Source organism: Ostrea edulis, chromosome 6 (assembly GCF_947568905.1).
Source record: "Ostrea edulis chromosome 6, xbOstEdul1.1, whole genome shotgun sequence".
Taxonomy (NCBI): Eukaryota; Metazoa; Mollusca; class Bivalvia; order Ostreida; family Ostreidae; genus Ostrea; species Ostrea edulis.
The window spans coordinates 55,191,775-55,208,828 of record NC_079169.1 but is presented as its reverse complement, the minus strand read 5'-3'; the positions used below and the strand labels follow the sequence as shown (position 1 = coordinate 55,208,828).

The 17,054-nt window shown below is 35.0% G+C and overlaps 1 protein-coding gene across 6 annotated transcripts in view; it reads right to left on the bottom strand.

Annotated features, from left to right (window-relative positions):
• Positions 1–369: 369 nt before the first annotated feature.
• LOC125646668 (uncharacterized) overlaps positions 370–17,054 on the bottom strand; it is a 33,660-nt gene continuing 16,975 nt past the window's right edge. For 3 of the 6 annotated variants that reach the window (XM_048873162.2, XM_048873157.2, XM_048873159.2), the window contains 6 exons: positions 14,749–14,910; positions 12,881–13,045; positions 9,182–9,343; positions 5,754–5,915; positions 4,256–4,417; positions 370–4,080 (listed from right to left, as the gene is read on the bottom strand). In XM_048873162.2, the coding sequence (XP_048729119.2) occupies positions 4,036–4,080; positions 4,256–4,417; positions 5,754–5,915; positions 9,182–9,343; positions 12,881–13,045; positions 14,749–14,910 (858 nt within the window). In that variant the 3' untranslated portion in view covers positions 370–4,035. The remainder of the gene's footprint in view (positions 4,081–4,255; positions 4,418–5,753; positions 5,916–9,181; positions 9,344–12,880; positions 13,046–14,748; positions 14,911–17,054) is intronic. The other 3 variants (XR_008795891.1, XR_007359793.2, XM_048873160.2) reach the window with 2 other exon arrangements.

Below are 17,054 nucleotides of genomic sequence, written 5' to 3'. Positions count from 1 at the left end.
TTGTCATATCTCAGTAGCTTCAAGTAACCGTGCCTCCTAGGCCCACACAGGAATTTCGTCCTGGACCCATCGAGGGCTTTACGAATGACCCCAGGATTTTACTGCACGTCACCCCCGTTTTCTGGATCCGCCACTGCGTATCTGGCTTGGCAGTGTTCACATGTACCTATTTACATAATGACACAAGCTAACAATATATAAACTAAAGAACATTTTAACGACCTACTCTTAAACAGCTATACCTGTTCACAAGTGTACATTAGGCCTGTGCTCCGTATACAATAAAGACCAGCTACCTTTACACGAACTTTCCATCATTGGTATTTTCTCCAGTCATCCGCTTCTTCATAAAAAAATCTTATCAACACATTGTTGTTGTTTTTTTTAAAGTTTATTAGACCTCGAAACAACAATCGCTGCTAATAACACATTTGATTTAATGACCCAATTCAAACAAATTCTTTTGGATATGGTCACTTCGATGTACATCACCAGTTGCTATAAATATTCTTGCTCTTATAACTTTTATCGTCATCTACATGGACAAATATTTCAAAAACTGCATATATTTTAATATTTTCATTTTTTATTTGTGTAGCGTTGCAGAGCGGGGCTGTTTTTGATTAGAAACCCATACAACATAATTAGGGTGCCAAAATTCTGAACTTTCAATTGAAAAAATGTCTACTAATATTACTTCAAACCACTAATTGGTAAGAGTGTAAAGGTTAACCAGCAATCCAGTACTAGTTTTAAAATTTAACATTCACAATGAATTCAAAACATCCAAAGGGAGTTAACGCCTACGCCTATCTGGCCTAATATTAGCTATATGTACTTATACGTTGTCTCCATTTTCTTTCAAACAATTAAAAATTCTTATCACGGGCGGATTAAGAAAACTTTCAAAGGGAATGAGAGTGGAGTTGCATTCCGGTTTGTATCTTTTCCATCCCTAAAGGAAGGGCCGAAGAGTCGAAGACAATGATTTTTATATAAAAATGCATACGTAAGGGGGTATTGCAACCCCCCTAAACGCTCCCCTTTAAGATCCGCCACTGAAGTTTATCATAAATATTTTACGTTCTGTCGAGGATTGTTCAAGTACATTGAGATGTCACCAGCTGTAAGTGATAACACTTTAAGCCTATGCTTATCGTTCAGAGCCGTACAGCAGTGAAGGTTTTTTAACGTGTCAACGCCTGTCGCGACATGGGACCCCCGTTTTCAAGGTCATATCCTAAAGCCGAGCATTTCAAGGTCATATCCTAATGCAGAGTAGTTGGCTATGGAGCAGTCACTACCTATGTCTCCGTCTTATATTTGACGCCGCCATGACACGAGCGCCCCCCGGTTACAAAGAGAGCGCTCTTAGACTGAGTTACCGAGACCCCCCTCCCCCAGTTACAAAGAGAACGCTCTAAAACTGAGCTACCGAGACCAGTCGTTACATGTATATGTTGTGATATTGAAAAGATGCTAAATGACAGCAAATATAGTACTAAGTATTTATAGTACGTATAACTGTTTGTACAGTGTACAATATATGTCACCCGTGGAGATTCGGGTTAAAATAGTTCTCAGTACCCCTTGTTTGTCGTAAAAGGCAACTAAATGGGGCGGTCCTTCGGATGAGACCGCAAAAACCGAGTTTCCGTGTCATAGCAGGTGTGGCACGATAAAAGTCCCTCCCTGCTCAAAGATCGTAAGCGCCGAGCATAGGCCTAAATTCTGCAGACCTTCACCGGCAATGGTGACGTCTCCATATGAGTGATCAATCAATCAATCAATCAATCAGTACATGTGTGATGGAAAAGAATTACAAAAAAATAAATAATAATAATAGAGAGAAAATTTTAAAAAAAACTTGCATGAAATATGAAAAATTATTCAAAAACAACAAAGAAACTTGTAACTCTTTAACACCCATTCAAGTAGAGAAATACCCGCCTTAATTTAAATGTTTGCTGTTATCACAGTATCTGAAAAAATATACAAAATGACAATAAAGCAATCAGTATACATGTATATATATAGTACAAGAATACGTATAAATGTTTGTACATAGTACAGTACAAAAAATACAACAACAACAAAAAACTTGCACAAAATATGAAAATGATTTTTAAAAAAAGAAAGAAACTTGTAACATTGAGTCTTAATGAACATTCAGGTAGAGACAGATATGTCTTAATCTTTTGCTGCAGATATTAAGCGCACCAGCAGTGCTGTCTACACAACAGTTGACTTCTAAATCAGATTATAATCACTCTCATTTTACCTAATTCTTCACCTCCAGGCTCGCTATTTTACTGTTTATGTAGCTAAATCATCGTATCGACCTCAAAAATATCAGTAATTACAACATGTATTAATCTATTCACTTATTTTTAAACGGAATAAGCAATAATATCTAAAATCACTAGTTATTACATTTCTGGTCCGACTCTGTTTACAACCAAAGGGCGATAAATATAATTGCATGTGCGCGAAATTTGAAATTGTGAAGCGTTGTTGGAGAGTAACTCGTCGTGTCCAACACTTTTGTTGTTTGCGCTTTGGTAAGTTTTTGATGATTAATCTGTTTTTGTAATACTTATAAATTCACTTCATTGACAATATATTTATTCTATTGTCAATTTATATTCATTTCATAGTCACTCTACTCATTCATTTAACTAATTTATTTATATATTATTTTATTTTCCTATTTCATTCTACTCTAAGAGTTGTTATACTAGTAATGTTTTTAATGCTGAAAGAATAAAAACAAACATTTTGTAGGTATTGCATAGCAATACACGTCCCCTACCGACCCCGAATCAAGTCGTCTGCGTATTATTTTTCGTGAATAATCATACGTCAACAGTTTACACACAAGAATAACCAGGTCTCATAAAATAAAAACCATACTGACAATTTCAAATTCCATATCATTTCTGTCCAATGGCCATAACTCAGCAAAAATCAATGGTCCGGAAAAAATTCGAACTTAATCTGTAACTTGTCATGATAAAGCTATGTACCAAATATCAAATGAATATCTGCAAGCATTACGAGAAAAGTGTGGGGGAAATGAGTATCTGTATTAATTTTCTAAGTGCAAGGGCCATACCTCAGCGAAATATCAATGGGCTGGAACAAAATTTTAGCTTGATCTGTAACTTGTCATGGTAAAGCATTGTACCAAATATCAAAAAGAAAATCTGGTAGCGTGACGAAATATTGCGGAAAATTGAATATTTGAGTTAATTTTCTATGTTCAAGGACCATAACTCAGCAAACCAATCAATGGACCAGAAGGAGAAAAAAGTGTGGAAAGGCTGACGGACGGATAAGTAGAGTGCAAACCTAAAGTTCTCTCCGGCTTTGCCGGAAGGGGGCTAATTGTAAGTGTCCGACATTGAAATCATTCCATGCACCACTAGAAGTGTACAAAAATTTTCGCGGAAAATATCAAATCCAGATTCAGTACACAAGTTTACATAATTGCTCAGAGTTACCTTTACTGAACCATCTTTGTGCATGTACAGTATTACCTCAGTAAATTTTTTCCGGTGCCACATTGTCCAATCAATAGAAAACTGTGCCCAGGTACTGCTCTTCAAAAAGCCTCTTCCATTTCCTTCCCAGTCCATTCCGGAAATACATGGATGTCAGGTCGGTAGTGAAGGTGACGCCACGCAATGGCTTGCCGGTTAGTGATTGTTTACACGGAATCAAGAAAGTAGTAATGCTGAGGAATTGTATCAATTGCGCGGCGAGTCAAAGCCATATACAATGTAGTTGATTTCTCGAAAACGGCCTTTCCTTCCTTTCTCACATCGCTCATGGCTTGGTCAGTCGAGTGAATTTCACTAACTATATTGATAAAATTTCGAACTCCTGTGCTTTGATAAAGGGAAATGTCTAATGCATTGTAAGTACTGTAAAAAGTATCCAGATATTGTCAAACCCAAAGGTCCTGTGACACTTTAAACTTTCTTGAACATGAGTCCGTGTAGAAAGCCTGGGCTTGTAGCTATGGTTTTTTTTTTAAATGCACACCCCTGCGTTGGCATTTATCCCGTGTGCTAGTTGCTACAATACCAAAAACAGTCATTACTTCTTCAAAATAAAATAATCTATTCATACATTAAATGTTGGACATTTTTGAGTGATTTAGCTTTGAAATTACTTTTATTGTACTTTTTGCATTTTTGCATGAATAACAATATTCAGAGAATTGTGATGTGGAAAGAACCCTTTATCTTACGGGAATTTCTCGTTGAGATATGCCATCAGACCTTCCTTTAGCAGTAATGGAGGTTTTGGCGGACACCGCCCGTCCCACTCGTATGATGTTTGAAGGTCCTTGCCTTGGTAGCTCTACAACCTGCTTCGTTTGCTGGGGAGAATCGCTCTTCTCCTTCGTCTTCTTTAGTTTCATTGTATGTAATATAAACACTCAACACTTATCAATCTATAAATGATGGGTAATTATTCAACTGTAAAATTTTCAATTCAGGACATCCGCACGCACACACTCACTCATAATTTAAATGTATACATGTATATATGATATACTTGTGAAAGATATGACCCATTCCATTCATTAGCTGTACATTGATTCACATAGATCAAAATATAACTTTTTACAATATTAGAGTAAATGATGTTTTTCCCCCCACAAAAACTATTCTTTATCACAATTCAAACAAGTTTAGATTCTTTATTGATATACGTCAGGCATATCAATGTAACCAGAAAACACGTATACCTTTTAAAAATTGTGATTAACATGAGAAAATACTCTGCTTAATATACAGTATACAAATGGAAATGGGAGAAGGACAGGCAAGTTGTTAGAACTTATTCTAATCCTTTTCATTTATTCAATAAAATATGTTCAAAACAATGAAAACAAAACAAATGTAATTTCAATTTTACTGCTTTTTGCTTATTTAAAGTTATTCTGTGTATACGTTAACTCGTTTTCTCGATTTCTTCACAAGTGAAAAAAGTATGCTGTATAGTTTCATATAAGATTCTCTTTCACAAAAACTCAGTACTTTTGATGTTGACATTTTTAAGAGCAAGATTCAAATCAGTACATAATATAAAATATTGCTTATTCCATTCCAAAAAGGTGTCCTGAACTTTTTCTAGAAGTCAGGATTATCAATACTTTCTCCATGTGCATCAATGGCATTTAATCTATTATTCCATTATCATCTGCATGTGGTGTTTAGATCTCTCAACTGGTAAGATACGCAAAAGATCGTTTTGCGTATGATCAGTTTTTAAATCGAGGCAGACCACTGGCAAACAAGTTGATGTTACAGGGGTTTCAACAGTCTCGTTTAAAGTTAGCATCTTGCAAATTCTATGGTCGTTATAATGATCTAGTTTGCCAATACAACCTATCATTGGGTCAAATGCTGTCTAACGTGTTTCATACCGATTGTTAGGCCGTTCTTGGCACAATGAATTTGACTACGGATAACTCCGTTTACCTGATCAAGACATAGGGCTCACAGCGGATGTGACCGGTCGATATGGAATGCTTAGTCCTCCTAGGCACCTGATCCCACATCTGGTATGTCCAGGGATCTGTGTTTGCCCAGCTATTTATTTTGTATTCCTTATAAGAGTCATGAGATTGATCACTGTTCGTTATCTTCACCTTTGATCCTACATGGTATTATCAATCAAACTTTTAAAGAAGTGTAATATCTTTAAAAAAAAAAAAAAAAAAAAAAAGTTTATCTTACAGAAATTCCTCGTTGCGATATGCCATTAAATCTTGCTTCAGGAGTAATGGCAGTTTTGGCAGACTTTGCCCGTCCCATTTGTCTGGTGTTTGAAGGACCCTGCTTTGGTATCTCTACAACCTGCTTCGTCTGATGGGAATAATCGTTCTTCTCTTTCGTCTTCTTTTAGTTGCATAATATGTAATACAAAAATATGGATGTCAATGAAAATTCCCTTTGTTTAGATGATATTCGAATCAAAATTTATTATTCGAATATTTTCATAAAACAAATTAAAAGAATGATAACTCCGGCTATGTGTCATTCATAGTTATCTCTCTTTGTTTATCTGATATCGATCTGATCTGCTGATTTAGCACTTTCATGAGTATTATTCACTAAAAAGAAACAAACATTTGATTTTGAGCTGGGTATTCAAGGGATTCATAAGCTGTTCCAATAGTTATTCGAATTTTACATTTGATTGACAAAAATACAAACATTTCATTTTGAGCTGAGTTATTCAAGAGATTCATTAGTTGCTTCAACAGTCATTCGAGTTTTACATTTGATTGATTGACTTTTTTTTTTTATCTTCAGCTGTCACGTGGGATTTTTAAAGTCGATATACCATCGTAGCTGAATATAACGTCACAATATACTGTTAACGTCGACAGCGTTATATTTCATAGGCGGATCATAACTTTGTCGACATTGTAAAGTTCTGTGTACATACAAATTATTTCTGTTGGATCCAAAGAAGATCACGGCGTAAACTGGACCCAATTTTTAACATATGATTAATACATAGTTATCCTCATTGTTCGTTATCTTCACTTTTAATATACATGACATTGTACTCCCTCTATAATACTTGGATGTTAGTGGGCGTTTAGTCCAGAGGACTGTCATGTGTAATACATGCATGCAAGGTGAATATAACGAACAGTGATCAATCTCATAACTCCTACAAGCAATACAAAATAGATAGTTGGGCAAACACGGACCCCTGGACACACCAGAGGTGGGATCAGGTGCCTAGGAGGAGTAAGCATCCCCTGTTGACCGGTCACACCCGGTCACACATATTTCTAATTTACCATACTTTACTGACTTATGATTATCACTAAGGACACGCATATGACCATTTCATGCTTCGCTCGGTCTAATGTTCTACATATTCCATTTTTAGGAATTGAAGATTTCTCCTTTCGTGAAAAATGGATGTGGAATAACCATTGTAGAGAATAAAGATACTATTTACAGCTTCATTACTTGCTTTTCTTGTAACGAGGATCTAGTGCATGTACGCCATGGCGTTTTAATCAGAGGTATCGTGTCGTTTGTACGGGATATATATGTTTTCACACTTTGAAGTATCTGACCGTTCTATTGACTGTTCATATATACTTACTCCTCCTAGGCACCTGATCCCACCTCTGGTATATCCAGGGGTCCGTGTATGCCCAACTCTCTATTTTGTATTCCTTACAGGAGTTATGGGATTGATCAATGTTCGTTTTCTTCACCTATCACTTATACATTTATTTTTAAATGCATCACATATTTGGACCTAATTATATTAAAATCATGGACACTATGTAATAAGCATTGCACTCTTAGGTTTAAAAATAGTTTAGAGTCGAATAAGTTGTCTTTTTAGTATACTTTAAAATAGCTAAATTCCAATATCTTATCTAAAATTAACATTGAAAGTAAAACTATAGGGATTTATTTTAAAATAATTCTCTATGTCTCATTATTTATCATAGAATGACACTTTTAAAGACATACTTAGATTTACCCTGGGGTATCAAACCTGTACCCTGGGGTCATAAATTTCAAAAGTTTTGGTATGGGGCTCATTGTTCATAATCATGCCACCAGCTTGACTGCTTGATGTCCAGAAGTAAAGAAAAATGTATTGAGATATAATGAATTTTCAATATAAGACAAACTTAGTTCATCTTTTGGCATGAACCCTGGACCCAGGGGTCATGAATTTCAGTTCTGTATAAAGCTCATTGCTTATCATAATTATGTCAATAGCTTGACTGCGTGATATCCATGAGAAAAGAAATTTCATTAATTTTGATGGTTTTGCCCCAAGGAGGTAGAGACACGAAATTCAACATTTTTGTTCCCCTTTACCCATAGATGGTTTATATCAAAATTGATTGAAATTGTTCTGTTGTTCCAGAAAAAAGCTAAAAATATTCAAAGGATTACGACCAATGTGCGACAGGCAACTAACGACAAACAACAGATGAAAAAATAAATAATAGAAAGTCCATGAAGATAACGAACAGTGAGCAATCTCATTACTCCTATAAGGAATACAATTTTAAGAGTAGGGCAAACGCGGACTACTGGGCATAACAGAAGTGGGACAGGTACCTAGGAGGAGTAAGCATCCTTTGTTGACCGGTCACACCCGTCTTAAGCCCTGTATCTTGATCAGGTAAACGGGAGTAATCCGTAGTCAAAATCATTTTGTGTAAAGGACGGTCTAAGATTGGTATGAAACGCGTCAGACAGCAGTTGAACCAATGACAGGTTGCATCAATAGGCAATTAAATCGTTACATTGATTGACTGCATATTGTTTAACACCCCTCTCGAGAATTTTTCACTCATTTAGAGACGTCACCATTGCCGGTGAAGGGCTGTAAAATTTAGGCCTATGCTTGGCGCTTAAGGCCTTTGAGCAGGGAGGAATCTTTATCGTGCCACACCTGCTATGACACGGGACCTCGGTTTATACGGTTTAATCCGAAGGTTTGCCACATTTAGTCGCCTCTTACGACAAGCAAGAGTTAGTTATAGGTCAATCAAGAATATAATTTTGAAATATATTGAAGCAATTTTCCGACCAACAGTATCAATTTTAAATTCTTATTTTCAAAGATACTGGAGCAAATGTTTTCATCAAACAGTATTCAATTTTGAATTCTACATTGATATGCATCTCTCAATACGGTGTACCATATTTCCTTTTGACAAGGCATACCAATCCAAACAAAAAATACATCTATAAAAATTGTTATCAACATGAGAAATATACTGCTTAGTATACAATATACTGCTTTAGTTAGTGATAATTCACCAAAAAGTAATATCTCTAACATAGAAATCAAGTGGTTCTTCACACATGTACACTCAATTTTCTACATGAAGACATGTTCCTTCACAACTGACAAAAGCAGGCTGTATACCGACAGTTTCAGATTCCTTTTCACAAAAATTACAAGTAACGTCTGTACTACTGACTTTGACATTTTTGAGAGCAAGATTTCAATCAACACATAAGATAAAATATTCATTGTCCAATTCCAGAGGTGTTCTGAACTTCTTATAGAAGTCGGGATTATCACTATTTTCTCTTTATGCATCAATGGCGTTTAATCCATTATCCAAAATGTAATATCAATAAAACATTCAAGAACTTACAGAAATTCTTGGTTGAGATTTGTCATTACGTCTTGCTTCAGCATCAAAGGAAGTTTTGGCAGACACTGCTTGTCCCATTCGTATGATGTCAGAAGGACCTTGCCTTCTTAGCTCGACAACCTGCTTTGTCTGATGGGGATCATCTTTCTTCTCCTTTGTCTTCTTTAGGAATATGAAATAATCAACGCATATAACTAAATAACGGTAATTACGTTGATTTACGATATTAATATTACTGATAGGTATTATGACATAAGAAACATGACAAGAGGCCCATGTGCCTTAATGGTCACCTGAGTATGCACATTTTTAGTCTTTAGAAACCATTGTGTTACCTGTTTTTCAAACTCCTGATTATTCAGCACATGTAGAAGACAAGAGACCCATGAGTCATAGTGCTCACCTAAGCCACCTTGACCCTGCAGTTGTTCAGCTGTAGTGATTTTTAAGATTTGTTTTCGATCTTTATTACCATGAACTATTTTGATCCAATATTGTGGCCCCAACCTAGTCTCAAAGAGTGACGATATAACTGAACTTTAATTCACACAACATGGAGATGCCTAAATACCAAAAAACTAACATAACATTGCTTTTTGGAGGTCAAAGTTACATTGTCAAAGATCATGGCATGAAAGGAAAGGTTTTGCCCTAAACATTCTACATACAAAATATGAAAATTCTACCTTAAATACTTCGGGAGATATTGAATAGGTTAGGTTTTCTTAAAAGCAAGTCAAAATCAATAAGTTAAAAAATTTGGTACCGTAAAAAGGTCTCTGACTAATCATGTTCATGTTGTTTTCGGGAAGATGGTTTTTCCAATATATCCACAGGTTAATTCCCTGTTGTGGCACCAACCAAGTCTCAGGGACCATTATTTGAACAAATTTGAACTTTTATGTAAGGAAGCTTTCATTTGAATTTGATCTCCTCTGATCTATTTGTTGTTTAAATGATTCCACTCTGTTTTTATCTTTTCTTGATTATTTCCTTTTGGAAGGGATCATGACCATTCATTTGAACACAATTTACCCAAGGATGATGTGTCAAATTTGATTGTAAGAAGCCTAGTGGTTCTTGAGAGCAAAATTTGTATAAGATGCCACAAACTTTTAACTAATTGTTAACTATCTTCCCTTGAGAAAACGACGTGGCTCTTCATTTGAACAAACTTAAATCCCCTTTACCCAAGAAAAGTTTATGGCAGGTTTGGTTGAAATTAGCACAGTGGTTCTTGATAAGAAGTCAAAAATGTTGGGAATTATCTCGGGTGAGCTAAAAATGTTTTAAATTCAAAACAAGCAATAATTCAGCGAGTCTTCACATTTTAACTTGATATGCAATACAGTAGCGGGCTATAGACAATTCACGTTTGTCTGATTGATTGATTGATTGATATGTATGCCTGATTCGTGTTTACCGTGACGTTGTGCAGGATTGATTGATTGATTATTTTTACGTCCCGTCGAGAATTTTTCACTCATATTAAGACATCACCAGCTGTAGGAGAAGTACCATAAATTTAGACCAAAGTTTAACGCACAGGGTCGTAGCACTGAGGTGTTTTTTTTTTTTATCGTGCCAATGCCTGCTGCGGTACGGGATCTCCCGTGCTTATGTGATATCCAAAAGACCCGTGATTCTCACTTCTAAATGCTGAGCATTTGGCGAATGAGCAATCACTACCTATTCTAACGGCATAGGTTTGACGCGGCCATGGCACGAGGAGGGATAAAACTCACGACCTCCCGGTTACGAAGCGAACGCTCTACTTGATAAGGAAAGATACTGTTCTCTTCAGTTTCCGTAAAGTCACGTGGTAAAAATTCTGATTTTACAAGACTGGTTTTCAATACTCAGTACATCATTATTTATACAGTACTTTGGTATCGCAAAATTTTATGTCAAATTTCTCGTTGTTGTGTTCTCACATTATGATAACTGTCAATATTTTCATCCCTATATCTTTAGCTTTCATGGAAGCCCGATTTTCTAAAATTATAAAATGTTTCTCTTAAATACTTTTTCAATTCACATAATATTTTTTCTCCTTAAAATTTCCAATCAGTCAAAGTGGGGGAGAGGACACTAGGCTGGCATATTCATTCTCCCATATCTAATAAGGATATGACCTTTGTCAGTAATAAAAGGGGGGGGGGTACTCCACCCCAATCTAACATGCTTAATACTAATATTCTTACTAGGAAGAATACGTAATGCAAAGTTTAACTAATTGATACGGTGTCAAATACATTGCATTAATTCATATTTTATTTATAAATACTCTTCATTACATATATGGGAAAAGTCTTAAGAATGTATGTGACGATTTATTCCTTCGATCTGAAAATTGAACACTTTAAAGGTATAGATTATATACACTATATAAACAAACTTCTTAAACTAACCATGATTTATTTCATGGATTGTTTTCTTTCTACCATGTATTGCAATGCAAACTAACCAATAAAATCCACAAAGTTTTACATGATAATTGTTTATAGGAGTTATGAGATTGGTCACTGTTCGTTATCTTCACCTTTCACTATATATAAGTAGAGTGGTAAGAAATGTATAATAAATTATAAAATATTGTGATATCATTATTTTCTCCATGTGCACCAATGATATTTAATCTTTCACCCTAAATAGTAATATTAACATTCAAAGACATACGATATAAATAAAAAAGTCAAGTTTACCTTACACAAATTTATACAGTGTTTTTTTCACAACTGACAAACACATGCTGCATAGTTTCAGATTCCTTTTCACTATTTATAGACGTCAGGATTGTGATATCATTATTTTCTACATATGCATCAATGATATCTATCACCCTAAATAGTATTATTATCCTTCAGAATAATACAGTCAATTTCATTGGTCGAGGGCTTGTCACGTGAAGGGAGACAATTCGTGATGTCTCCCTCACGCGCAGGGTGACAACTGTGTTGTCTCCCTTTAGAAGATAACTTCTAATGGCACAAGCGAGAAGGCTCTATCAAAAAATAATTGAAAATATGCAGGATCGTAAATCATAAACTTCAGCGTCAACATTAACGGTCACAAATAACAATTGAGAAGAAATATATTTCCATTCTAATGCAATTTGATGTTTACGTTTTTGTCTTGAAATACGTTACGAAATGTTACATTTGACGTTATGTTTTTGCGTCATTCTACTGTGACGTCACAATTGAAATCTTTCTCTCGTTTAACTTTCTCAAACCTCAATGTTTTGCTTTCGTTAACATATATATCCAATAAATGTATGACATTAAGTGTAAAGCAAAATAATGTATGTAGTTGAGGGTAACATTGATTTCATCCCTCGAAAACTATTGATAAGTTATCAGAATTTTCTGCAGAGAAAGTTATTACGAATCTGTTGACGTTTTAAATAAAAAAAGATACATGGTACAAGTCAATAAATGTGTGATAGTTTTTCAACGTTCAGATTCTTCAGGATAATAAAACTATTATGGACTGTTTAGCAGGGAGACATCACAAATTCTCAGGTCTGAGTAAGGTTATCACGTGCCCTTGGGTGATAACCCTACTAAGATCTGATAATTTGTGATGTCTCCCTGCTAAACAGTCCATAATTGTATAATATCAATCAAACATTCAAAGACATATGATATATATATATATATATATATATATATATATATAAAATCAAGTTTATCTTACAGAAATTTTTAGTTGAGATTTGTCACTAGATCTTGCTTCAGCATCAAAGGAAGTTTTGGATGACACTGCTTGTCCCTGTTGTATGATATCTGACAAAGCATATTCTGGTAGCTGCACAGCCTGCTGCATTACAACGGGTTCGTCATTCTCCTCCTTAATCTTCTTCTATTTCCATTTTATGTAATATAAAAAGAATCAACACCTGGCATCTATAAATGATGGTAATATTTTTACAATATTTACACCATCTGCACACCCACGCACGCACACATACTTTTGAACAAGATCAAAGGTCAATGTTAATGTCACAAGGCCAAAGATTTTGTTGTCAATGGAAATGTTTTACCATATGGAATATACATAGCAAATATGAAAGGTCTACTTCTTATGGTGTGAAAGATATGATCAAGGCTGAAGTTTTTGTAAATTTGCAAATAAACTTGGTCAAAGATCAAGGTCACAAGGTCAACAAAACTGGTATTAACGGATAGGTCTTCTCACTAGAAATGCACATGCTATTTATATAAACAGTATCTCTTATGACTTCAAACTTATGGCTTATATTCGAATTTTCTAAAAGTTTGTCAAAGGTCAATGTTAAGGCTACCAGGTCAAAGGTTTTGGTGTCATTGGAAAAGGTCTTGTCACAAGATATGCATATGGCAAATATGAAAGCTCTACCTCTTATGATGTAAAATATATGACCAAGGTTAAAGTTTTGCCACAGACAATAAGCCCCCGAATTTTCTATTTCGGAGGCATAAAAATTATGATATAATTGTGAAGGTTATTTGCTCAGAAATTACCCATTCTATCAATTAGCTGTATACTTATTAAAATACATATAGATAACATTAGAAACATGAATATAATACATGTTCTTTCTACAATAATGAGTTACTAGATATCATTGTGATGGAAATTATCACAAATGGGTCCCATTTTGTCTCATTATTTGCTAACTTCAAAATCTATAACTCTTTCAAAAAAAAGACAAACAAATCCAAATTCAAACTTAATCAGTAATCCATTGATATAAGTCCATGAATAAATGTTCAATTCAATAGACAATAAAGTCTGGAAAACTTTCAAATCCCTGAAATTTGCTAAGTTTAAGATGAATTATTCTCCTCAAAATAGGTCAAGAGAGCATTTCTGCAAATTTCATGCTTGCATCATTAAGTGCAAGATTTTTACAGATTCTGCTTCACTAGAACTTGCTTTGTAACCCATTCAGATACGTTCATGCATAAACTTTCGAATCCATAGTTGCAGAGATAGTCAAAAATATTTTGTAAAACTGTCCATGCAATCATACACGCACAGACTGATCACTATAGGGCTCCCATCTATTGGTAGGGTCCTATTAAAACAATTTCAAATTCTGTACTAATAGAGTTCCCTTAATTTCATTTTGATAAGGCATATAAATCAATTTAATTAAGATGTGATCAACATGAAAAAATCAATGGCTTGGTATACAATATACTATTTACTCAAGTTGATCACAATGGATTGGTATGCCTTGTCAAAATGGTATATGGAATTAAGGGAACTCTATTTAGTACAGAATTTGAAATTGCTTTATTAGGGCTCTGCCAATAGATTCAGATTCCTTTTCACACAAATTACAAGTCAGTACTTTCAAAGTTGACATTTTTGAGAGCAAGATTTAAATCAAAACTATATAAAATATCCATTAACCAATTCCAGAAAGGTGTCCTTAATTTTTTATACAAGTTGGGATTATCACTATTTTTTCCATATGCCATCAGGACATTTTTAATCTGTGATCCTAAATTGTAATATCAATAAAACATTCAAAGAAGTAGTGTAATACCAAAAAAAAAAATTAAAATTTATCTTACAGAAATTCTTAGTTGAGATTTGTCATTACGTCTTGCTTCAGCATCAAAGGAAGTTTTGGCAGACACTGCTTGTCCCATTCGTATGATGTCAGAAGGACCTTGCCTTCGTAGTTCGACAACCTGCTTTGTCTGATGGGGATCATCTTTCTTCTCCTTTGTCTTCTTTAGTAATATGAAATAATCAATACTTAGCATATAACTAAATAACGCTAATTACGTTAATTTACGATATTATTTTAGCTAATTAAAGTAGATATTACATGTACAAGGTTAGAAACATCACAAAAGGCCCATGGGCCTAGACAGGCACCTGAGTGTACATAATTTTAGTTTTTAAATACCATTGTGCAACCTATTTATTCATGAGAACGAGCGAGTAGGAATGAATGGACGCACGGGTGATGGAGAGAGGAACGAAGCGTAATCAACCGTAGGTTTCCGACGATGGAAAATGTCTTGTCAAAAGGAATGCATATATGATCAAGAACTGTTTGTAAAACATATACATGTATGCCCCCCCCCCCCCCCCCCCCCCCCGTGCAAAATTGAAAAGGGATATACACATGCATCATTTAATTGATAGTAGTGCCAAACCAATTCAAGATATTGAGCAGACAATATATTACTATGTCCTGAGTGGATTGACCTTGTGACCTAAAAATCAATAAGGGTTATCTACTGCTTATGCTGTACCAGTGTACCAAGATTGGTGTCAATCAAGCAAATGATTCTCAAAATATGTAAGATAATATATTACTATGAATGTCCAGTTTAACCCTTGACTATATGAACCCAAATTTTAAAAGGGTCATCTATTCCTTATGATGTACCAGTCTACCAAGTTTGATGTCTGTCAAGTAAAGGGATTTCAAGATATTGAATGGCAGTATATTCCTATGGCCAGTTTGAATTTGACAATGTGACCTCAAAATCAATAGAGGTCACCTACTCCTTATGATGTACCAGTGTACTAGGTTTGATGTCTGTCAAGCAAAGAGTTCTCAAGATATTGAGCGGAAAGTATCTTCCTAGGTCCAGTTTCACCCTTACCCTTTGACCTCAAAATCAATAGCGGTCATCTAGTCCTTACAATGTGCAAGTCTACCAAGTTTGATGTCTGTCTAGCAGAGGGTTTCCAAGATATTGAGCAGACAGCATTTTCCTATGTCCAGAGTAGATTGACCCTTGATTTTTGACCTGAAAATCAATAGTGGTCCTCTTCTACTCATAACCAACCCACATGTGAAATATCATTACGGTGAAGTGAATGGTTCTCAAGAAAGTGAGCGGACATGTGGTCTACTGGCCGACCGACAGGTGCAAAGTTCTTTGAAGGGGGCAGAAATATGAAAGCCCTATCTCTCACCATTTAAAAGTTAAGAGCAAGGTTAAAGTTTTGCACAGAAAGACATGACAAAAACATCTAACATTTTCAAAGAAGTTTTCATATAAATTCTTATGTAAAAGATTGATCCCCTATTGTGGCTATATTACCTACCCCTTAGGTTCATGATTTGAATGCATTATAATCTTTACTACGAGGGGATGCTAATGCATATCAATACGACTAATCGTTGTCACATTGTTCTTGAGAAGAAGATGGTTTTCCCAATATATTTATACGTATAACTTTGATCCCGGCTCTGTTATGACAACACCCAACTCTCAGGGACCATGATTTGAACAAACTTGAATTTACTTTATATCAGGAATCTTTGACGTGAATTTCATATTTTCTGATCTTGTGGTTCTTGAGTAGATTTTTAAAAGATCCCACACTGTTTTTGCCTTTTCTTGATTATTTCCCTTTCAGAGTTCTTGAGTCTATTTCTGTGGTATCAGACATTTCAAGATTTTTATCAGTCTGAATAATGAAATATACTGTGAACCTTACCAGTCTGAGTAGGTTTTAACCAGTCAAATCCTTCGGACTGACAAATTTCAAGAGCACTGACTTTTGAAAGGAGCACTACCATTCATTTGAATAAACTTGAATACCCTTTACCCAAGGATGATTTGTGTCAAGTTTGATTGCAAAAGGCCTAATGGTTCTCGAGAAGAAAATTTTTACAAGATGCCACAAACTTTTCACTAATTCTTAATAATTTTCCCTTGAAAAGGGATACACTCTTCATTTGAACAAACTTAAATCCCCTTTACCCAAGAAAATGTTGTGTCAAGATTGGTTGAAATTAGCCAAGTGGTTCTTCAGAAAAAAAATTAAAATGTGGACAGATGCCGGACAAACGTATACTTGAGCTTTCAGCTCAGGTGAGCTAAAATGTTTTCAATACAAAACTAACAAT